General features: G+C 36.5%; 1 protein-coding gene across 1 annotated transcript; it reads right to left on the bottom strand.

Annotated features, from left to right (window-relative positions):
* Positions 1-88: 88 nt before the first annotated feature.
* LOC145669913 (uncharacterized) lies at positions 89-7,467 on the bottom strand. The gene is made up of 3 exons (XM_081738256.1): positions 7,378-7,467; positions 1,553-1,711; positions 89-415 (listed from the first exon to the last, which is right to left on the bottom strand). Exons 1-3 carry the CDS (start codon positions 7,465-7,467, stop codon positions 89-91), a joined length of 576 nt encoding a protein of 191 aa, XP_081594382.1.
* Positions 7,468-24,034: the final 16,567 nt, after the last annotated feature.

Below are 24,034 nucleotides of genomic sequence, written 5' to 3'. Positions count from 1 at the left end.
AAAAACAAGTAATTGAGTTTAAATTTTTCTTTAATTTTGGATATTTTTTAATAAAAGAAATCTTTTTCTATTATTTTCCCGTAAACATTTACCCAAGAATTTTGGTGGCTATAGGAGCTCGCAAAGCTGCAACGGGAGCTGCCAAAGCTCCTACAGGAACTCCCAAAGCTGCAACGGGAGCTGCCACAGCTCTGATGGCAGGAGCTGGATGCGCGCTGGCTCCAATCCTACTCACAACAGCATTAAATCCATTGATGCTATCAGCAGCGTAGTTCACAACTCGGATAGTGCCATCAGGTTCAGCAAGGCTGTATTGTCCTCTGGTTACAGGTCCATCACGGACTTCTACTTGGTTTTTGTTATCTCCAGTCAAAGCATCACTCACTCCGTAGCCGAAGGCATATCTTGGGTAAGCCTGTGAAAGTTAAATTCTACATTACATCAAATTAACAAGCTTGCTGCTCATGAAATATATTTATCTTATAAATCATTGGGATATGTTTTGGGAAAGTTACTAATGTGGTTTCAAAACTTTGTTTCACACCTAAAGCAATGAGACTAAATGAATGTTTTAAAATGAACTACTTTGAGAATATATATAATAGCAAATAAATAATTTATATTATATTCTTTATTCGTGGCAGTCATATTTATTTGATTTTTGAATTATGTGGAAATATACTGTATAATGACGATTAGGATCAACTGGGCACTAAGTGATAGAAGTTTCAAACGCTAGTATGATAAACCCGAGATTTATTTCCGGCATAAGCTCATGCGAACCAGATATCTTATTAAACTCTTATAAACGTCTCACATTTCCTCGGAACTAAATAAAGCGTGTTATTCTAAACAAAAAGACAAATAAAATTCTCTCTTTATGTTCCCACTATCCTTCGGACATATATTACTCAAGAATCATGAATTTGTCTACTTCCAGTGACCCACTACTTGGTAAGTTTTTAAATTTTTTTTAAATAGGTTACTTTTTTGAGTTTTAATGTGAATACATGAAACATCAGTTATAAAGGTTTTTAAATTCCGTTAAAATGCGATGCACTTTAACAATTACAAATTTATTTTTCAAAATGCGTTTCTGCAATGTTGAAATACGTTAGCAGTCAAATCAATAAGGTAAAACACAAACTTTTCTGTTAGAGTACTTGTTACTTTAATTTAAATGGCTTTATCTAATAATATACTTGCTTTGATTAAATTTTTGTCCTGTGATATATTACGTTAAAAATCAACAAGATAGAATCCCCTTTGTACTGAAGAATTCCAAAATATTATTACCAACTTCTGAATTATTACTTATTAAAATCCTTATCCAAGCTATGGAAGTAAATAGAGTTTTCTAATATACGGCTGTCAATAATTTTAAGGTATTGAGCATCCAAGGACATTCAATTATTGTAGTGAAACAATAATTAAAAATGTTCATAAAACTTTGAAAGGACCGTTTTCGTCAATATTTCGTTTCTGTCAAAGGTTTTTTTTTTGAACTGGTAATTTACAGTACTTTTAAGAGTTTAATGTCTAATATAATTACGTAATAGTCTACAGCAGGTGCAGCTAAAGCGGCAACAGGAGCAACAGCAGCTGCAGGTGCAATTCCAGCGAGAGGAGCTGCTAAACCTGCATATCCTGCAAGACCTCCAACAGCACCACCAGCAGTCACTGCCACGGCGGCAGCTAAGACAAAGGAAACCTGAAAACAGAAATTTTAAACTGAAAAGGTTACATACATTACATCAAAATTAATCTAACATAGCATTATAATTTCATTTAGTTTTTACTTTCCTAAAACTTTACTTTCTAGTCAAGGCTTATTGTAGTGTAGTCAAGACTTTACTGTATACCTCCTATATTATATTAAACTAAAATTTTAATTTAAAAAAAGATTAAAATTCATTTCGTTGCTATACATACTGCAAAAGTGTTCATGTTGGAGCTTCTAGTGGTTGTTGTTGCTACCTGTGATGTTAATAGGTTTCGATTTTCAAGTCTTTATATACTCCATGAGAGTAATAACTTTCTTTCTAAATATTCAGTTCCATAATAAACATAACTTGTTTTCATGAATATATTGGCAGTAATACACGGAACTACACGTGCAATCAAAACAAAAAAGAAAGAAAATATTAATTACATATTTATTATGAAGAAATATTCAACGTTATGCATGGAAATGTCTTTATAACGTAAATTCTATCTGAAGAGGAATATGTAATAGTACATCATTGGAAAGTTCTTTATCTAGACTATTGCCTCGTAGTAACAAAAATGTACTTCTAAATAGGGTGATCAATAAGTAATTTAGATCCAGACTTTTTAAATACAGTAATAATATTTTTTAGGTAGTTTGAATTGATCGATTAGTTTTAAATGGCCATTTTCAACAGAGAAACTATGTGACATTTTACCTGCGAATACTGCTTAAAGTTTCATTCAAACAACAATCCCCTACTACCTGATGGGGTTCGAATCCGAGACCAAGCGCAAATTACGGCTTTCCATTTTAGCACTAATGAACACAAGGTTGTATGGAACATTCTCAATAAAATTCGTGAACAAAAGGCTTAATATAGCATCGAAGAAAAAAGTAGTTATGGAGAATGGAAGACCCCCAATTTATAATTTATCAGCCACATTCAGAGACATTTTAAAATGTGATTAGCGTAGTGCTAAGAGTTTTACTAACACATGATTCTAAGTTCCCTATTTAAAAACATATAAGCTGTGTGAGCCACGATTTATATCGAGAAAGGCCACTACTTTTCCACGGATTGTCCGAACATATTAGGAGCAAACAAGGTCAGATAAGATATTAATTATATATAGCGATAGGAATTAGTGTTTGTGTGGAAATCAATCAAAGTCTTCTTCCCATTTATTTACTAAAGTTCAATTGAAATATTAATTTTTAGATTTATATTTATTGATTGGTTATCCTAATGTATTTTATCACAACCATGCAGAAAAGTTGTGGCCAGCCTTTTTCGATATAAATCGTGGATAGAAGAATAATATAACCAACATCTTTCTACATACAGAAGTTAGAGTCGCGCGTTGTCAAACTCATAATATGACGCTAATAATAATAGAAAATATTTCTGCATACTGCTGTGTGAGTTTTGTGTATGAAAATTATAAATTAATGGATTGTACCACACATATTATACTAAAGAGCCTTGTTAATTGGGTATACCAAAATCTACAACATGGAATGATACTTCACTGTATAGTATAGACGTTTATTAAACATCTGTAAGACTTATTCGGGAGACCTGTTATAATTCCTTTCAACAGGTTCTCAAATAAAGCAATATTTTGTCTTTTGATTTTGTTGTTTGTAGTTTAAATTCCCCTCAACACCGAGGTGATTTAACATCTACAGTTTTCCTAGGATCTGAACAACTAGACTTAGCCCCACTGGGGATGAAACTCAAGGTACTCATAGTAAAAGTTAAACCGCGGACTATTTAACAACGAGAAAACTCCTGTTATCTGTTTATTTTTCATTTTGCATAAGTTTTTGGGAAATAACTTTAATTGAAGAGATTGAGCTAAGTAATACAGTTAAGGAGTTTCATTTGTAGATTTCGATGGCTGCTTAATTGTTCAACATTCCAAGTTCTTGTATGTGCAGATGTGTTTGGGTAGTACTGTATGAGTTCTTAAAGGCTTAATTTTTTTTTCATTTAAATATGAAGCTACTAGGATACTTCCTGAAACATGTTCAAATATGTATGTTAATTTTTATTTTTCTCTATGAATATCGGGTCGAATTTGATGCCACTTTAATCTTTTAAAAATGGGACTTAAAGTATGTATTAAAGGGTAGAGATCACCTTAACATATGTCTATCAGTCGCTCTCCTAACTGGTCTTGTGGCTGGCGCGGGTATCTTTAATACAGGCGGTTTTGATTTCAAGTGTAAGAACATTGAAATTCGAACACATTACGATTTCTCCTTAAATTGTGGACCCACGTAGCTTCGGTGTTGAAGAGGAACAATGAACTTGAACAACCAACCAACAATTTGGCCGTTTCCAGTTCTTAACTTCCGTTGGAAAAGAAAACAATGAAAGTTATTCTAACTGCCAATATTAACGTGTTTAAAGAGTCAGTGTTTTCCTTTATATTGTCAGTATCACTGCCTACATTTTTTTTTACATTTTTATGTGGCTAACAACTTTTGAATTACCCTTCTTGATGAAAGTGGAATAAGAACTTCACTTCAACACCTTATACAGTTTTGTTCGCTCATGAAAATATATTATATTTAGTTTCGTCTTATTTTATTCTATTAAGAAGAGCAGAAAAAATATAAAAAAGGAAGAAGAAAAGATTATTTGAGAAGAAATTGTAGCATTTCGGATATAGAAAAAGTGAAAACAGGGAATGAATGAAATATTGCTTTAATGAACTTTACTGATGGATAGTTTGGTTCTTTCTTCCAGAATTGATTCGTTTCAATCAATTTCAAACAATGATTTGTTCCTCAGGATCAAATTCTTAGATTCCAGTTTGTTTTATGATTTCAACTTCTTTGGTTTTCCCAATTGATTCTTCCAAACAAGGACTCGGTTCTTCATCTGGATTTTAGTAAACTAACATTGGCGCAGTCGAATTAGAAGAAAGCTACGTTCCTACAATGGCAGAGTTTAATTTAAAGGAGTTTACACTATCATTCTCATGGGAAAAACTCAAGAATTGCCTACACATAGATGTTAAAAGATGGATTGCATATGAATTAAACCAGAGAGATCAACAGCTGGCTCAGTTAAAGGAAGAAATTTCTTTTTTAAAACGGGAACTTCAATACAAGCATTCTGAATCTTCGGTGCCACTGAAAAATAATTGGCAATCAACAACGCCAGCAAGCATAGGTGGACCTTCCAAGGTTTGTAAAAGATGTCTGCGATTTCACAATGGTAAGATTTGCTCTGCTAAAACCAAGAGATGTTATCGATGCCTGTTTTTAGGACACATTGCTAAGGCATGTTTTGCAAAACGATTAAATCCCAAGTTCAAATTGAAACGCGATATCAAGAACACTGACACGCATGTGCCAAAGGCATCGCACGATCAGCTGACTAATCAACGCATGCTAATTGAAAATCAGGATGAGACAGACACTATCCTTCAGGTAAACAAGAAAGAGAGCAGGTGCAAGGAGGAGACAAATGACTCAGAATCAACTCACGTAATTACGCCGGATTGCATAGAAGCAAACCAAGCTTGCTACCCCTACCTGGTAGACACGGAAACTTCTACAGTACCCTCAACGAAGAAATTGAAACAAGTAGTCGCTAAGTGGGTTGCTAACAGCAGAAGAAGAGAAAGAAGAAGGAATACTGAGTGATACGACTCTGCAACAGTCCGAGGAAAACAGATATCCTTCAGTGGAAAAAACTACAGTATTGACAGATCATGTGTTGGAGCAAGAACAAATTATAGCACGACTCATGGAAAACCAGGCACAGATGGATTTTATGAGGGCCAAGCCTTTTAAGCGAAAAGAAAAGAAAAAAATTAGAGAGATTGCAAGAAAATGAATCGAATTTGGATCCTAGATCGGAGTAGGATATTCGTTGTTACGTTTTGGGTTTGGTTAGTGTAGGTTTTGATTTATGTAAAGGGGGGAGAAGTGTAGGATATGGGAACAGGACACAAAGTGTTTAAAAATAAAACACAGGCTGTTACGATAGTTAAGTGATATAGCATGTGAAAAGAAAGATTATGATGGGAAGTTAGAATATGATAGGAGTCAGATTATAATAGAAGTCAGATTATAATTGTAGTGATTATGATATATTGTTTATGAAGACATAGATAGATTATGAGATTGATGTGTAACAAGATGAGTGTAATTGTGGAGTATCATTGAGATAGATAGACGTATTATAGAACGGCACAGATTGAATAAAGATACGGAAGAAAATAAGTGTGTTTCTTTGTTGTTTTTAGTAAACTAACTCAAAAAAGCTCCAACCTTAAAGTGGTTTTATAGGGAACTGAAAAATCTTTTCCATGTTATTTATATGGGACACCTTTTACACCCAGAAATTATTGAGCACTTCCTGTAGGGTTACAATGTTTAAATTTAACATGATTGTAAGTTTTCGGGACAAACCCACACGAAAATTGCCAAAAGTGAATACTTTTAATATTAAGGAGTCTAAAGTAGAGCCCTGCAAACCCAGGCCCGGCCCGGGTGGATCTGAATTCTGTGCCCGGCTCGACCCGGCCCGGCCCGAATTTCGAGCTGGGCTCTAACCGGGCCGGGCACATTCCGGGTCGAGCCGGGCAGAACCGAGCCGGGCACATTCCATTCCTGAACTATATAGCCTGCAGTACTAAAAGCTCTTTCAGTAGACGCACTAGAAGCAGAGATGACGAGATAATTTACACAATTTTGGTAATGTTTGCTCTTGTTGCTTCCACCATTGCAGTATATCTAGTTCTTTTACACATGATGACATGTAGAGGTAGATGTCTACTTCATCATCAAATTCACCAGAGACTGAATGTCTATCTTCCCAATCCATTAGTTTATTCTTCTTGGTAGGTGACTCCAAATCTTGTCTGCTTGAGTTATTATCCATAGCACGGGAATCAAAGAAGCCAACTGCAGTAGATGACTCTGACGAAATAAGGCGACGTACTTCTGTGTAGACAGATTATCTCTCATCTACAGACATTGCTCGCAGATGTCGGTAATTGGGGCTCAAGAAGGTCGCCACTTTATGATCCATACTAATGTCGACCTTCTCATTGAGAAACTTTCCACTCGAACCTTAAGGGCATACACGACGTTCAAGCTTTTCGTAAAATAATGGGAAAATATTTCTGATTTTTATTGGAAGACTGACAATGATGATATTTATATCGTTCCTAAATATTTTTTCCGAAGATTAATTAATTAATTATGACATAATTAACAATTAATTAACGATAAGCTATTCCTACTTTTCCACCAAATTAATAAAGCAAGAACAGTGAAACTAAAACATATTACTCCCTACATTTTCTCTAAGAGATCTAGTAACTTTACAAAGTTTTGTTATTGTTTACTTAACTTTTATGTGACTTTCTTTGAAGAAGTGTGCAATTCAATTACAACAATTCTCGGCAAAACAACGCGCTGCAAAGTAACATCTATTTTCACTTTCCGTTACACTAAGATAGTGAACATGTTTATGAATTAATATATATAGTTCTATAGCCTGATTGTTGTCCTTTCTTTTGCAATAATTATTTACTTTTAAACTTGTACGTATTTCGAGAAAAGTAGGAATTTATTACAACATTCGATAATTTTGAATTTCCCGTTGTACGGTGGCGCCGCCATGTGAACTGTAGCCATACTTCATCCATAAGCGTAGAAAGCATCAGTGTTACTAACCACTTGCTGCTCTTTTCTATTGTGAAGGTGGTGCGTGATTTTCTATCCGTCATAATGGCTAGTAAGAAACGACCACTGTCAAAGACAAGAAAAAGAAATAAGCAATCTAAAGCACGTCGTCTAGCGTGGAAACAACGAAAACTTACCGGTACAACCGATAATGTACCGGTAAATGCCGTTACAGAGAATTTGGAAGATACTCCACTACAGGGAGACAATAGCCTTCGGACTGACCAAGACATCGGTGAAGAACCTACGAGCTCTTCTAGAAGTTTTCAACAGGAAGATAGTTTTAATATGAGGTAAGAATGTTTACTTAATAGTTTATATATCTTCTACACAAAAAAGCAGAGTAGAATTGTTTCTTTCAGAAACTAATAATAATAATAATAATTAAAATTAATAATAATAATAATAATAATAATAATAATAATAATAATAATAATAATAATAATAATAATAATAATTATTATTATTATTATTATTATTATTATTATTATTATTATTATTATTATTATTATTATTATTATTATATGCTTATTATATTACTGAGAACAGCTATGTAATAAATTTACAACACTGCGTTTTACATATCATATGCAGACAGTGGGGTGTTCACACCGGACTCGGATATCTGTTTGAGAACTATATCCTGTCAAGAAAATAACTTTGTATAAGAACAAGGACTGTCACAGAATAGTTTTGTACGTACAAAGGAGTTATTACGTAGTCAGGTTAGGGGAGAGGGCGGGTCTGCGATATGATTATTTTTTGTTACAAGGGGAGGGGAGCAACGACTCCAGAAGAAAATTTTCTGGGGGGGGGGGTATAGTTGAAGCTGGTGAAATGGGGAAAATGCAATCCCGGGTCCCAATGCTGGATCTATACATTATACATTTTCGTGAGTCAGGGGAAGACTGTCCCCCCTTAGGGCGCCCATAGAGGGGAGGTATAAGAGCAGATTAAGTAATCAAAATAAATAATTTTAAAATTTAAATTTCGGATTGTTATTATTAACTTATAGACATTTCACTTTGTGTCTTTATGATAAAATTGTAAAAGTTTCTTATTCTCATATTGAGTTCTTTTTTCCCCACAGTACCGAAACCGAACCATTCTATGTTATCGAGCCTGAAACGGAAGTCACCAAGAAATCTGAATTAAGTGGCCGCAGAATTGTTGATTTGGGACACGTCCTTCGGTGGTCGATGACATTACAAGACAAACACCGTGAAGTCTGCACTTTAGGGAAATTGCAGTATCACAAAGAAAGACGTGTTGGTCTCCGTAGCTTTATCCATTTCAAGTGCAGGGTATGCAACAGAGAAATAGTCCACTCAACTGAAGAAACTCCCAGGTCAAAAGTTATGACAATAAATGAAAGTGCAGTTTGGGGTACTTTAACAATTGGAACTGGTTATTCCCATCTTCAGGAGCTACTCAGTGTAATGAACATTCCTTGTATGAGTAATGATCTGTTTAGTAAAACTGAACAGCACCTAGAACCGGTAAGTAATACATTTGTTTGATATGCAATAAGAATAGGCTTACAATTTCCCTCTAACAATAACTCATTCTCAGTGGCGTATTTACGATTTTGTTTCGGAGTGGGCTTTGCTAACTTTCGGGGGGGGCCTTTGCCTGAAAATGTGACAATTCTGCAAGATATTTCATATACTTTACTATAGTAAGTAAGATTTCGGGGGGGCTTAAGCCCGGGAGCCCTCCCCCTAAATACGCCACTGCTCATTCTGGAGAAAACTAGAATACTTCCTTAAACTTTACTTTGGGCCTACAACATTGTAAATTTGAACATTCAAAGTTTATTATAATTACTACGTTTGCAATTGTCTTTTTAGATCTGTATTACTTACATTTCTTAACTTATAATGGTAAACTGGAATTGTAGTTCCAAAGTTTAAACTATTGTTCTATTTATTTATTTATTTATTTGTATTTATTTATATATATTTGACTTTACATTTTCAGTAAAGACACCAAAATTGCTTCAACACATTTTGGATTTATGTCACAAACCTTTCGACTAAGTTTGTGCTAGGAAGTCATCCTTATTTTTCTATTTCTAATTGTCTGCAGGTTTGGGCTGATAGTCTTTGGTCTCAAATGAAACAAAATGGAAAAAAAGAAAGACAAATCGCAATCGAGAAGGGACATGTTGACCCCGATGGTGTTCCATATATAACAGTGTACGTTGATGGTGGCTGGAGTAAAAGGAGTTATGGTCATGGACATAATGCAGCTTCTGGAGTGGTAAGTTGTTCTACCGTTAACTTACAAGGCAGGGTACCCAGTAGGGATGCGCACGAGACGAGTCGAGACAGCATTTTCCTGACAAAATTCGAGTCGAGACACAGCTCTTCCAATAGAGAAGAATACATTTTTCGAGTCGAGACATCACTTTTACAGCACATTTTCGAGACGAGGCAGCATCACATCTTGTCTCGTGCGCATCCCTAGTACCCAGGTGTAACACACCGGTTGTGATAAGATTGCACAGACATAAAGAACATTGAAAAAGAAGCGACACGTATTTTTATATATATATATATATATATATATATATATATATATATATATATATATATATATATATATATATATATATATATATATATATATATATATATATATATCGGCCAACAAGCACATTGAAAGTGTCAAATAGGGGCATAAAATAGGGTCAAAATGAGATTATGTGGAATATAGCGAGAACGAGAAGAGATATCGGAAAAGTTTAAATGTACGAATATTGCGAAATAGGAGGTGTCCTTTTACGAAGAAAGAAATTATGATTCGTGCTACAAATATACGGTACTATCATCTTCTAGTGCGAAAATTCTTGTAATAGCATACTGGTATATTATAAGAATTATTATTGTTCCCACCATACTATGGTACAGTATATATGTAACAAGAACCATAATTTCTTTCTCTGTGCTCATTAGAGCTGTAATATGGAACCATAATACCAAATATATTCGCCATGCTGCTGTAAGTTGCAAAGTTAAGAATTATATGACTTTTATTGCATACCAGTTTCGGACTAGTTTTCGTTTCTTTCCTAATTCTTTTAATAGCAATGAATCCATGTGAGGTCCATTAGAGACAAGTCAATAATAATATAGGTATAAACATTTCATTGATATGGAGAAACAAGTGTTCGGCTGGTTTTTACGCAAATAAAAACAGCCTCACTCCAGTAAAAGTTTTAGCTAAGGCTTTGCTCAATATACAGCACTCAACAAATAGTGACAGAAAGCTCCTTTTCTGGCCTAGTCAGACACAAAGAAATTGTTTTCAACCCCGGAATAAATGCTTAGTGACGTCACAAACTATTACCTACTGAGGAGGTGTCCTTTCTCAACGAGGTGAAGAGGGGGAGGAAGGCGTCTTCTCTTTTGGGGTGGAAGGTGGCTGACCTCTTGACCAAGGGTGGATAACTTAACGAAATGTGCAATATTTACAATTTGTTATCTGTTACGGTTACTATTTTGTAACCCATTTCTGCACCTACTTAATAACGTTATTGGTCAGTGTAACTTTTAAAATGGTACGCTCTGAATTATGTTACGCTGAGTAACGCTACTCAATGGAACATTCTGCATTTTGGTATTGTAGTTACGGTCACCAAGGGATTAGCGTTACTCGAAATACCCACGTATGTCGTACCTGCTTGAGATTGTTAAGATAAAACTGGTTCCACTGAATACCAGTTCTCTCTCGAACCCAAAGGGTTTTGTTCCTTGATTTTAGCGATATGAAACGTATTGAAATTCTGCAGAACATTTTTGTGTAAGTAGACATATTTTTGTTATGATGAGTACCATTTCTATGTTTCTCTTTTCTTTATCGGTTACCTTTTGTACCTGTATTTCATCTTCTTCAATTCTGATGGTCTTGGAGTTACGCTTGAGTAACGTTTAAACATCCTTGGCGACAGGGTGTCTAAGGTTGGCTTTAAAAGAATCTCCATTATACTAGTAAATAAATTCCACGTTTTTCAGTCTGTTTTCTTTTTCCTCATACTTAAGATTCAGTAAACACCTTAGGCCAGCGTTTCCCAACCGGTGTGCCGCGGCACACTGGTGTGCCGCGAATGGGCCGCTGGTGTGCCGCGAGAAAATCGAAACAAATTATTAATTCTATACGAACCAAATTGCAAGACAGGGGAAAATGTATATTTATATTTCACATTACTATGAACCTCTACTATAAATCTACAATTTTAAATTTCATACTGTGTTACTTTTCTGTACATTTTTAATGTTGAAAAACGTATTTATCATTGTCATGACCATTATTACTTCTTTATTGTTGCAGACTATTTCGTAACTTGAAATTTTAACATATCATTCAATAAATTCAACAAAGCAAGCATGCATACAAATTACCTACATTTGTGTTTTAAAAGTATAGGAGATTCGTTTATTTGTTCGTTATTTAGTGATCTTCCCTTTTAGTTAGAGGTTAGATACAGTTTTCGAAAGAGAAAGTGGATTTTTAAAAACCCGAGTCCTATATTTCATTGCTATTGTTTTCTATTTTAAAATTAGAATGAAAAATAAGTATAATGATTTAGCACGGGGGAAAATCAGTGATCGAGCTTTCTTCTCTGTAAGAAGGAAATTAGTAATCACATTAAAATACCACGGTAATTATATATATATATATATATATATGGGTGTGCCGCGAGAATTCAAGTTACACCTGTAGTGTGTCGCAAGTTGAAAAAGGTTGGGAAACGTTGCCTTAAGCCCTCAGGTACATGTCCTTTGAGAATAGCATTACTTTGATTGCTCTGTATTTAAAAAGAGGAAAAAGAGAAATAATCAAAGAGTGAAGTTTTTAATGTAAGCTTATTGATAAGATTTTTACTTCTTGTGATGACACTGCCGATAGTTGAGTTGATTTGGAGTTTAACGTCCTTTTCGGCAGCGAGGCTTTATGAGACGGGACCTACTGATTAACATGGAATCGAAACCACATGTGCTCACGCCGGGAATCGAACCCGGGTCTTCCAGGCGAAAGGCGCGTACGCTAAGCGTTTAGGCATGAAGGAGTTCACTGCCGGTAGTCACCATATATGTTTATTTTACAACAGTCTTGCACTGACCAATGTGGTTGAAGCTCGAGCTCACTTCCCAACAAGGATCGAACCCGGAGCTACATTCACCAAAGTTACACATATACTGGCCCCCAGGGAAGCAGGAAGGACATTTCATTTGCTTGCAAGCAATTTAGTTTATAAATCAAATACATATCAGACATCAGTGGCGTAGCGAGAAACTCATCAAGGAGGACCAACACACAAGATTTGGTAGAAAGGATCTTCTGAGGGGTGCACCAATAACTACCAGTAGGCCTACATTTGAATTGAATTGGATTTTTTTAAATGCCGTTAGGCACCTGTGGTGTGAATGAGGAAATGCCCTGGATATCCTAAGTATCTGTTCTCGGTGAATCCTTTTGTTGAACTTTTAGAAAATTGACTTAAACTATCGATTTTGCAAAACTTCCCTTTGATTTAAGCCCAAATCGAAACATGACAGAGGAAAATTTCGGAAAGTGTTGCTATTTTAACTCCTAGCTTCTCACTTTAGGTAGTGTATATTTACAAGGAAGGGGGTGCACGTGCACCTTTGCACCTCTTTTTCTCCCTTTGATTTTTAATGTTCATTGTATTGTTTAAATGCTTATAAGTTAACTTGCGAGAAAGTGTCATAGTCGAAGGTTGTACCCCTTGTAGAACTGATATTAAAAAGTAAATAAAAGAATTATCATGGAAACAATTTTTTCATGTTGTATTCAGAAAACAAACATAGGGTTCTTGCGGTTCTAAATTGCGGTTCTGAAATTAATACAGTGAAACCTCCCTAAAGCGGACAGCCGTGGGGAATCAAAAAATGTCCGCTATAGAGAGGTGTCCGCCTCAGAGAGGTTTCAATATTTTCTTACGTAAATTAATAAACAAGGTAATATGCAATTATAATTTTTTTGCATGACTCACGTATTTATGAATATTACCAAAATGTTACTGTACCTGCATTACCTTGCGCCATCCAATTCAAGGTACAACATAGGAATAAAATGTTATAGTTCCCTGCGCTTTACACTTACCGCTACTTACTACGTTTTCGGTGTTGCTTTAATTTGTGAGTTAATTGCAGTCCAGCAATGACTTTAAAAAAAAGACAATATGCGTACCCATGGTCAAAAATACCAAACTTGTCTTCTGTTTGGTTAGAGATTCCAGCGGGACAGTAGAATTATGTGTCATTCCAAACAGTGGGCAACTGTCAATCACTTTTGTTTCTGAAGCAGGTTAGGTGGGACTGGAATGCAAGCAAAGGATATAAGGGTGTTGTGAAACAGAGACCCTTCCTCTGGGTTGCTGAACAGACAGTTGAGGAAGCAAAATGTTGTCACACCCACACTTTCTTCCTTGGTGACATACGTATGGTTTACTAAAAGTGTATTTTTACTGCACTTTACAACTTGTTTCTAGAGAAAGTGTCCGTAATACGGAGGTAAATAATACCAATAAAAGACAAGAAAGACTGTCCGTGTCCGTACTAGAGAGGTTTGCCAATATGTTTTTTCCTATTACAGTGTTTGGGGATTACAAAATATGTCCGTTATGGGAGGTGTCCGCTTTATAGAGGTGTCCGTTAGTAGAGGTTTCACTGTATATCGCAGGCATTCGTTGATATAGTAGCCTACATGTTGGTTTTCACCAGGTACATTCGTGAAGTATCCCCTCGAGATTCGTGTAAAATTGATTTAAATACAAAGTTCTCTGCTGTCTAATGTGTATTGTACTAAATTTAGCTGCCCATGCCGGTAATTGGCATATTTATGGGCCTTCATATATCCGGAATTCTATCATACACTACCATAACGCTCGGACACAAAATTCATTTTAATTTCTTTAGATGTTACTCACTGGACATAAATATGGGCATATGAAAAGCAAATTGGATCAAGTACTGCTTCTGACACATGTTACGCATCCCGGCCGCCATCTTAGATCTGCCATATTAGATTTTACTTTTGGTTTTTCAAATGGAAATAGGTGCAAGTGTTACATCGGACATTTACGTTTACATTCACTGGTGTAATGTATTTTACCGTAGCTTGTACCATTTGGAAGGTATTACATTTTCATTCCCTCCAGCCACTTTGCGAATAGACATTGCAGGTTAATATCAGTTACGCTTACGTTTTTGGTGTTGACAAATCAAAACAATTTCTAACTGGTAAACTCCTTACAACATAGGTGTCATAATCTTATTACATTTCCATGAGTGATTGTTATTACTTCCATGTTATACTATAATAAGGAAGTATTGTATTACTGTCAAAATGCCTAATGTAGATCCAGATACGGCCAGATTTGGGTGAAGACCTACCATTTCCGTATTGACATCTGTGTGTCTGCATGTATATAAGTTCAGAGAATATTTCATCAACGATAACACATAAAAGATTGCATATACACACGGGGCCCTGCACAACTTTCTATTTGGTTCAATATGAAGTGCTTGACATTTAATGGTATATACAAGCTACGATAAAACTCAGTACACCAATGAAATTCCGAGAAAAGTTTACATTAATTTGATGTATTATTTGAACCTATTGCCATTTGAAAAACCGAAAGTTAAATCCAAGATGGCGGCCAAGGTGGGTAACATATGTCAGAGAAGGAGTACTTGATTCAATTTGTTCTGCATATGCCCATATTCATGTCCAGTGAAATCTAAAGAAACTAAAAGCAACTTTGTGTCCGAGTGTTATAGTAGTGTATGATTGAATTCCGGATATATGAAGGCCCATAAATATGGAAATTACCGGTATGGGCCGCTTAAATTAGTACAATACACATTGGGCCACGGAGAACTTTGCATTTGAATCAATGTTACACGAATTCCGAGGGGACACTTCGCGAATGTACCTTGTCAGTCTCCGTACAACTTGGAATCGCTTAACATTAGTTTTACGGGAAGAAAAAAACGACATCATTTGGAACAACTTTCCAGTTTCGATCATCTGTATTTCCTCCTTATTTATTCGGTGTAAGGACCTCAAACTTATTTTGTTGGATCTTGCTTATCGAAAGGTTTTTAAAACTGCCTTACTGCCCCCAAAGTCTGAAATTCAGGGTTGGGTGGGGGCGGATGCCCTCCTGCCCCATTAACGCCCCTATCTAGCGGCTGTCATATGAAACTATCCCACGGCCTTTAACGTGGTTTTAGTTATACTTATTGCGGACTCTTGACTGCGAAAATATTACGTTTGGAAATAGAATTCATTTGCTGAGCAAACCTGAACCTTATTGAAAATGGACTTGCATCCATAGTGCTCTGAACGCCTCATATATTACTTTTCTTCAATGAATTATTGACTTAAAAAACAACCAATTACATAGGCTTGCAGAAAATATTCTAAAGTTAGCACAACATGAAGTGTGCTTCAAACTATCATTACTTTTCGAAAATTTATTATTTTAAGATAATTTCATTAGTATGAGTGTTCTGAAATAGTAATCAAATTTTTGCAATTAAAAATCACACCTGCCTCCATGAAACGCGATCTTAGCCCCTAAGAGCATAATTAGGAAATTTTCAGAAGCAGTAACTCCGGAATGACTTGTTTTAAGGCTAAAGTAACCGCACAAGCGTATTTCTGGTAAAGTTCTAGCCTTAAAACACGTAACATGACTCCATTTCTATTTGAAATTTTGAATTCCAATAAAAAATGGCAGCCATGATGCTTGATAGCACTATCTGATGTGTCAGACCACTTAAAAGTTTCATCATTCTCCCTCAACCCGTTCTTAACGCACAAGGGTGGTGAGGACTTTTGTTTCACCATGCATATTGATAGATTGTGTGAAATCCTCACAGTAGGTAGATTTTAAAATCTACCTAAAAAGCTAATTACAACCAAGAAAGTACTTATGAGAATCACTGGCAAGAGGGTGTAATAAAAAGGGGTTGGAATATGAAATAAGTTGAGAATAACTAATCTATACTGAAATATTCTGTACCCAGCACTGTGTTATTAATCAGGATAAAATAAATGAAAAGGTCGGTTGCTAGTAAAGAGCAAAAAGTCCTAAGAAATAAGTTATTACATGATTTTGAAACATGCAGGCACGTAGCCAAGGGCGGGGGGTCCGGACCCCCCCTTCGAGACCAGAAATAAAAAAAATAATGAAGAATAACATAAAATGAAATGGCAAAAAGAAGGATTAGCGTTAAAAATTAAAAAGAAAACTACAGGAAGCTTTTGCTTACTCTTTCTTATGAGGAGATTTGAATTACTTGCAATATGGTGGCGAGGTAAGCGAGGTATTCTGGAAGAGTCAGGGAATTTGAAATTTCAAGAAACGTTATGGAATTCTCAGAATTCCTGCTACTAGTCAGGGAGATTTCAAGCTTTCGAAAGCATAAGTGCCGTTGTATAACAGCGTGGACATTTTTAATCATAATTTTTCGTCATCGCATCCTTGCAGTATCAAACATGTTATTTCAAGGACAATTTTCTGTTGCTCTTTTAACCTGTCATTTGGAGCGACAGTAGTTGACTGAATAAAAAAAATGTTGAAAGAATGTTCTGTTAGCATTTGATTCAACAGAGAAAGGAACGCAAATATTGAAAAACTAGTTGAATATACACATGCTTCGCACAGGGGCTGTATTTGGAAGTCAACGCCTGTGGGAGTATCACCATTAATCTCAACGACCGCGAAAACTATGGATTTGATACTAATATCGGTCATTTTGGGCTATTTTTTATATGTCTCGGTATCCACCTCCCGCTGACTCCCGGCCCGCATACTTGCAAGTCATCGCTAATGGAAGTGTCACCATTGATTTCAGCGACCGCGAAAACTATGGATTTGACACTAATATCGGTCATTTTGGATTACTCTTATATGTCTTGGTATTTCACCCCCTCCGGTGACCCCCGGCCCGGAGCCGAATAGCGTGAATTTGGAAGTTAATGCGACTGGAGTTTCACCATTGATTTCAGCGAGCGCGAAATTATGAATTCGACACTAATAGCTCAAGTGGTAGAGCGTTGGCTTCGTATTCGGGAGGTCGTGGCTTCGAATCTCGCTGCCTACCATCCTGACTGAGGTTTTCAAGGGTTTCCCTCAGTCCTACCAGGCAAATGCCGGGATGGCACCTACTAAACAGGCCCTGGCCAATACCTTCCCAAATCCTTTTCATTGTTAATATTGTTGGATATTCAATGTAAAATGGCCTCTGAGCTATATCTGGTGATAAATAAGTAAATAAATATCGGTCATTTTCTACTACTTTTACATGTCCCGGTAAACGGCCCCCTGAGACTCCCCTGGTTCGAATTTCGACAAAAACGTTTCACTCTGGTCTGGAGCCTGGACCAAGGTATTCGTGACTAAAATTTGGTAACTCTCAGTCAATTTGTCTGGTTCCCAAGCCGGTTCCGGTAAACGCCCCACTGTTTCGAAATTTGAAAAAACGCTTAGTCTTGATCTGGGGCCTGGGCCAAGACACACCTGACCAAAATTTGGTAACTCTCGATCCACTCGTCTGGTCCCCAGACCGCACACAGACAGACAAACACACAAACAAACTTTATTTTATTTATATTAGAAGATGGTTTACAAGACAGTATTCAGTATGTACTTTTTTTAATAATTGAGGTCATAAGGAAAGGAAAGTTGTTATATTTGAATAAACAGGAGAAGGACGTAAATATTGCAAGATCTTTTTCAGTACTTTTTTTATTATTATGCTCGAAATTTCTGCATAGTTTGTTATTAAAATACTTGCCAACATATCCTCATTTTATTGTCCTAACAAACCAATATATGTTGATAGTAAAGCACTTTAGATTGATCGAGCTCCTGGGCCTTCACAATTTCATGTCACTCCCCCCCCCCCCCCCCTTCGTTACGAAATACTGGCTAAACGAACCAATATATGTTCCAGTAAAATAGTTCAGAGTGATCGAGTCCCTTTTGTGATGACCACAGTATTTCATGTCACGGACCCCCCCCCTTCACGAAATCCTGGCTACGTGCCTGAAACATGTTAAAAATCATGTTTTAAACTGTTCAAAATGTTTGACATGTTTTTTTTTCGTCTGTGTTTTAAAACATGTTTAAAACGTTTTGAACATTTTTTTTATGTTTTAAACACATGTTTTGTTCTTTTTTTAAAAAAAAAAAAAATAAAACTATTTTTTCCAACCCTTGTCTGGTGCCTAAGTAATATAAAACAAAACCATGTACCAAATTGGTCGCCAGGTTGGAATTTTCGATCGCCAGATCGCCAATGATGACTGAATATTTCAGTTTGGCGATAGACATTTGCATAAATTATATCTTGCAAAAAAAAAAAAAAAAAAAAAGAAAGAAAGAAAGAAAAGGAAAAAGAAAAAAGAAAAAAAACTATATGATCTTGTTGCTGGATTCAGACTTGAGGTTTCGTGGCGTGCCTGTAATATATAGCAAATCAATATATAGAAGTCATTACATATGCCGGCATGAAAAGGTAAGAAATATGGCGTTTGAAGCAAATAACTGACAATGTACAGGGCCAAATGAACACATTCTCACACCCAAGATTATACTTCAGCCCCTTCACCTTCTATCAAACAAAATATATTCGTAGTCCTTTTGTTGTTGCGAACCTGTCCTTTGCCCTGTCGCTTTGTAAAGTATAGCGATCTTTATTCTTTGGACAATGGGCTATCTGCGCACCATATTTCGATTATATTCAGCCAGTAGTTACGGAGAAATAAAATAGAACATACAAGGCAAGCCGAGCCGAGCCTATCGCCGGCCGAGCTCGGCCATCACATGTAGTGATCTTTATTCCTTAGATGATTGGGTATTTTCGCATCAAGTTTGGTTTAAATTTAGCTGATAGTTACCGAGGAATAAAGTACTACATATGCACACACATAATTACATCTGGAGTACATTATGCACGCACATCTGGAGTAAAAGTACAACTTCCGGTCAGCTTACGCCGGGAACTAAAAAGAAAAGTCCTAACATCAGGATCACAAATAGAACATACTATATGTAAGCGGAATCCACTTTCAACATCGCAATATTAATGGGGGGGGCTTGAGCCGGGTGTTCCTCCCTGACTACGCCACTGTCAGACATGACCTACAGCTTAAGGGAAAGTCTTCCCATCATCAGAGGCTTCAGAATCTTTATAAGATAACATGTAAAATTTAATTCATAAATATCTTAGAAAATACTGCATTTAGCAACTGGTAATTTTGTTGCCAAAGAGTAATACAATTCAGATGACTGTCACAATTTTGCACCTAATTACTTGGATTAATTGTAATGCATTCTTCCGTATTGAGTTACTGCAGGTAAAGAGTCAAAAGACCACTTGCAAATCTCATGAATTACTATGGATGACATTCTTTGAAGAACAAATGCTGAGGAGGGATGTATTATGACAATTTGAAAAGTGAAACCCTTGTCTACCCCTCCAGTTTCATAATCATTTATGCCTTGAGCAGTCTCTCTTTCCACTCCCACCTTCCACTTCCCACTGATTTCCCACAACTTTACGACACAACTATCTGAATGTGCTTTTTCGGCGTAAGTTGGTATGATTCACGTGTCAACAAAATACTTCGTAGAGCAAAGATAATGATCTTTGAAACCTCAGTATGGAATGTCTTTCCAATTGCTTTTCTACATCTTTTGTTGGTTGAAACGGATGTATTCTCCTTCGAAGCAGTAGCTTTAATCTCTTCCACTCACAAATGTAAACCAAAAAAAGTCTAAATGTTTCTTATATATTTGCCTATTTCTTTTGTTTTCTGGAAGGATAGATTTCTTTTCATTTTATAATATTTATCACAAAAACGCAAACAGTGCGATGTTTCTGTGGTTAGAACGGATTAATTGTGTGCAGGGATGACAAAAATCAAGTTTTCGTTGTTTTTTTTTTTTTTTAATAACTAGAGTTTGGTTTATCAAAACTCCATTATATATTTACCTTATTCGCGTGTGTTAGTGTGTGACAAAAATAAATAAATAAATAAATAAAGTATTTCATGGATCATCACCAAATTTGGTAAAAATACAAAGAGTCAAGAATTAGGAAGTGAGTTTGTTATTAAAATAGTCTTCTCAAACCGAAAGTGGTTTAAAGAAACCATTTCCGGTTTGATCATTGATCATCATAGATCGAAAAACGTAATACGTATTAAGATCCGGGTTTCAGTTTCGTAAGAACATATTTAATCTCTATTATTAACTCTCTAATAAAACCGGAAGTGGTTCATTCAACTATAATTTCTCGTTTCAATAAATATTGGTCTACATAGAGCAAGAGCGGTAGATGAAAGCAGTTTTCTCCATTCGGATAGCTCTCAAGTGTCTCAAAAGTGCAGTGGCGTAGTCAGGGGGGCTCACCCGCCTCAAACTCTCCCCATTAGTGTTGTAATGTTGAAAGTGGATTCTGCTTACATGAAGTATGTTCCATTTGTAATGTTAGAACTTTTCTTTTTAGTTTCCTTAGTAAGCATAAGGGGACTTGTAGTTTTACTCCAGATGTAATTAAGTATGTGTGTATGTAGTACTTTATTCCTCGGTAACTACCAGCTAAATTTAAACAAAATTAGATGTACAAGTACCCAATCATCTAAGGAATAAAAATCACTACATGTGATGGCCGAGCTTGGTCGGCGATAGGCTCGGCTCGGCTTGCCTTGTATGTTCTATTTTATTTCTCCGTAACTACTGGCCAAATATCATCGAAATTTGGTGTGCAGATAGCCCATTATCCAAAGAATAAACATCTCTATACTTGGTGGCCGACTCGGCAAAGGACAGGCTCGGTTCGGCTCTGTTTGTATGTTGTACTTTATTTCTCGGTAACTATTGGTCAGATTTAAATCAAATTTGGTTTCCAAGTATCGCTTAAGGAATAAAGATCTTATATATTATGTCTGGGCTCGGTCGCCGACAGTCTCGACTCGACTTGTCTTGTACGTTGTATCTTCTTTTTCAGTAACTACTGGCCGAAATATTTTAAACAGGGACGCAAGTGGAATGCAGGACAAAAATGTCCTTCTCTCCTCTTGCCTTTTTTTTTTCTTACTTGCTTGACAAAAGTTATATTATTTTGCTTGGTGAATTCTTTTCCTTCAACCTTCAGAAAATCATGCTTTTGCAAAGCTCTGCTTTCTTTTAAGCCCCAAACAGATACATGATGGCAAAAAGTTTCGGAACGTGTTGATATTTTCACTGCTCGCTTCTCATTTTAGATAGTGTATATTTACAACAAAGGGGGGAAGTGCACCTTTTTTGCAGTCCCTAAATCCGGCCCTGTATATATATATATATATAGATAGATAGATACAGTGGCGGTTCCAGGATATGAACAAGGGAGGGGCTAAACCATAGCTTGCAGCTTTATCCAGTGTAAAGCAGAATTGAAGCCCATTTTAACCAGTGTATACCTGATCGTTAAGGGGGGACTATAGCTCCTATAGCCTTCCCTCGGATCCGCGCCTGTATACAAGGGCGCCGATTTCTCTGTAAAATGGGGGGCCTCATTTAGATGGAGAAGGCATATATGAGGATTTTAAAACAAATTGCATTCAAATTATTCCAAATATTATATATTCTTAAATACAATAAGGGGCCCACATGTGCTTTGGGGGGGTCCCGGGTCCCCTTGGTCCCCCAGGATCGGCGCCCATGCCTTGAAACGGATGGATTCTTCTTCCAAGCAGTTAGAGACCTGCACGGGCCGGGCCTGGCCCGAGACCCGAAGCCCGGCCCGGCCCGCGGGCCGGGCTTGGGCGGGCCGACACTGTTATTTCTTTGGGCCGGGCCGGGCTTGGGCTGGCCGACACTGATTTCTCTTCAGGTCGGGCCGGGCTGGGGCCGATCAATTGCGATTCTTTAATCATTATTGACTTTCGTTAAACGATAATTGGAATAAAGCCAAACGGAGAAGTGTGTCCGTGAAAAATGTTACAAAGAATGCACTAGCTATTTGCAGTTTGTGTTGCTTAGTGGCTCCACTTTCACTATAGAGGATTGCAGGCATTATGCGGTAAATTGAGCTCTGACCTTGACCTTCACTGAACTCAAAATATAACAAGAAGGGGTGGGAATGTTTTGCCTGTCGCTAAACAATATTGCCATCTTCACTTTATGCTAAAAATCAATTATGTTAGATTTTTGTTACAGGGAATGGAGTTTTTGTTCTCTCGATGACAGGCAAAGTTCTAGGAGGCAATGGTACCATTCAGGAGGCAAGCGTCTTGTTGTGAACCAGAGTTTAGAAAATGTTTCTGAGGGTTAGGTCAAATTTAGTACTAAATTTTGAGAAAGATTGGGGCTAGAGCTAATTTTTTAAAAAATTTATCGGGCCGAGGTCGGGCCAAAAACTTCTAAAATTTATCGGGCCCGGGCCGGGCTTGGGCCAAGAATTTTAAAAAACTTATCGGGCCGGGCCGAAAATCTCCAAAACTTTTCGGGCCCGGGCTGGGCCGGGCCTAGCTACGTTCGGGCTGGATTGGGCTCGGGCCGAAAAATTCGGCCCGTGCAGGTCTCTACAAGCAGTAGCTTTCACCTCTCTGCCACTCAAAACTATACAACGAAGAAAAGTCTAAATGTTTCTTATTTACCTATCTTTTGTTTTCTGGAAGGATAGGTTTCATTTCATTTTATATTATTTATCACACAAAACAGACAGTGCAACGTTTTTGTGGTTAGAATGGATTAATTGTATGCAGGGGTGGCAAAAACCAAGTTTTCCTTGTTTGGTTTTTGAATAACTAGAATTTGGTTTACCTACTCCTTTATATATTTACCCTACCTGTGTGTGCACGTGTGTGAAAAAAAAGAAAGAAAAAGTAAAAGAAAAAACTAAAGAACTGCTTGATGGATCATCACCAAATTTGCTCAAAATATAGTCAAGAGTAAGGAATTTTATTTGTCATTAAAACTACCTACCCAAACCGGAAGTGATTTAAATAAACCATTTTTGGTTTGATCTTTGATCACCATAGATCGAAAACGGCAATATGTAGTGAGATCCGGTTTTCTGCTTCGTAAGAATATATTATTAACTCTATTATTAACTCTACTACAACCTACAATGGTTCAAATCAACTATAATTTCTGCTTTCAATAAATATTGATCTATATATAGCAAAAACGGTAAAAAAAATAGATGAAAACGGTTTCTTCCAATCGAGCAGCTCTCAAGCGTCTCAGGTGTACCTTTCATCTCTTCTTGTGATCTTCAATTGAAAGCTCGGTTTCAATAGTGATCTCCATAGAACAGGAATGAAGCGGGTTTTTGCTTTCTATTCAGCTTTCTAAAAATAACTACTATATTCTGTCTTCCAAAAGATGTGGAAATCAACTACTACCGATTTTAACTTTGATGGCTATAGAATAAAAACTGTAATAGATAAGAAGCGGTTTTCTACAATTTATTAGGCGTTCCAAGAATATATTTCGTCTCTAGTTTAATCTCTCTACTAAAACCGGAAGTGGTAGAAATCTACTACAATTTACAGTTTCAATATTAATTGTGAAAATAT

This window comes from Thermobia domestica, chromosome 14 (genome assembly GCF_964235325.1).
Source record: "Thermobia domestica chromosome 14, izTheDome1.hap1.1, whole genome shotgun sequence".
Classification (NCBI taxonomy): domain Eukaryota; kingdom Metazoa; phylum Arthropoda; class Insecta; order Zygentoma; family Lepismatidae; genus Thermobia; species Thermobia domestica.
Note: the sequence above shows the minus strand (reverse complement) of the source record. Positions and strands in the feature narration are given on the sequence as shown.

Bases quoted from the DNA above. Each gene is read 5' to 3' on its own strand.
- LOC145669913 (XM_081738256.1), bottom strand. From the start codon at position 7,467: ATGACGGATAGAAAATCACGCACCACCTTCACAATAGAAAAGAGCAGC. The intron at 1,712-7,377 runs GTATGGCTACAG...TTCTGTTTTCAG, and splicing joins TTTCTACGCTTATGGATGAA to GTTTCCTTTGTCTTAGCTGC. The intron at 416-1,552 runs GTAATTATATTA...TAACTTTCACAG, and splicing joins CACCTGCTGTAGACTATTAC to GCTTACCCAAGATATGCCTT.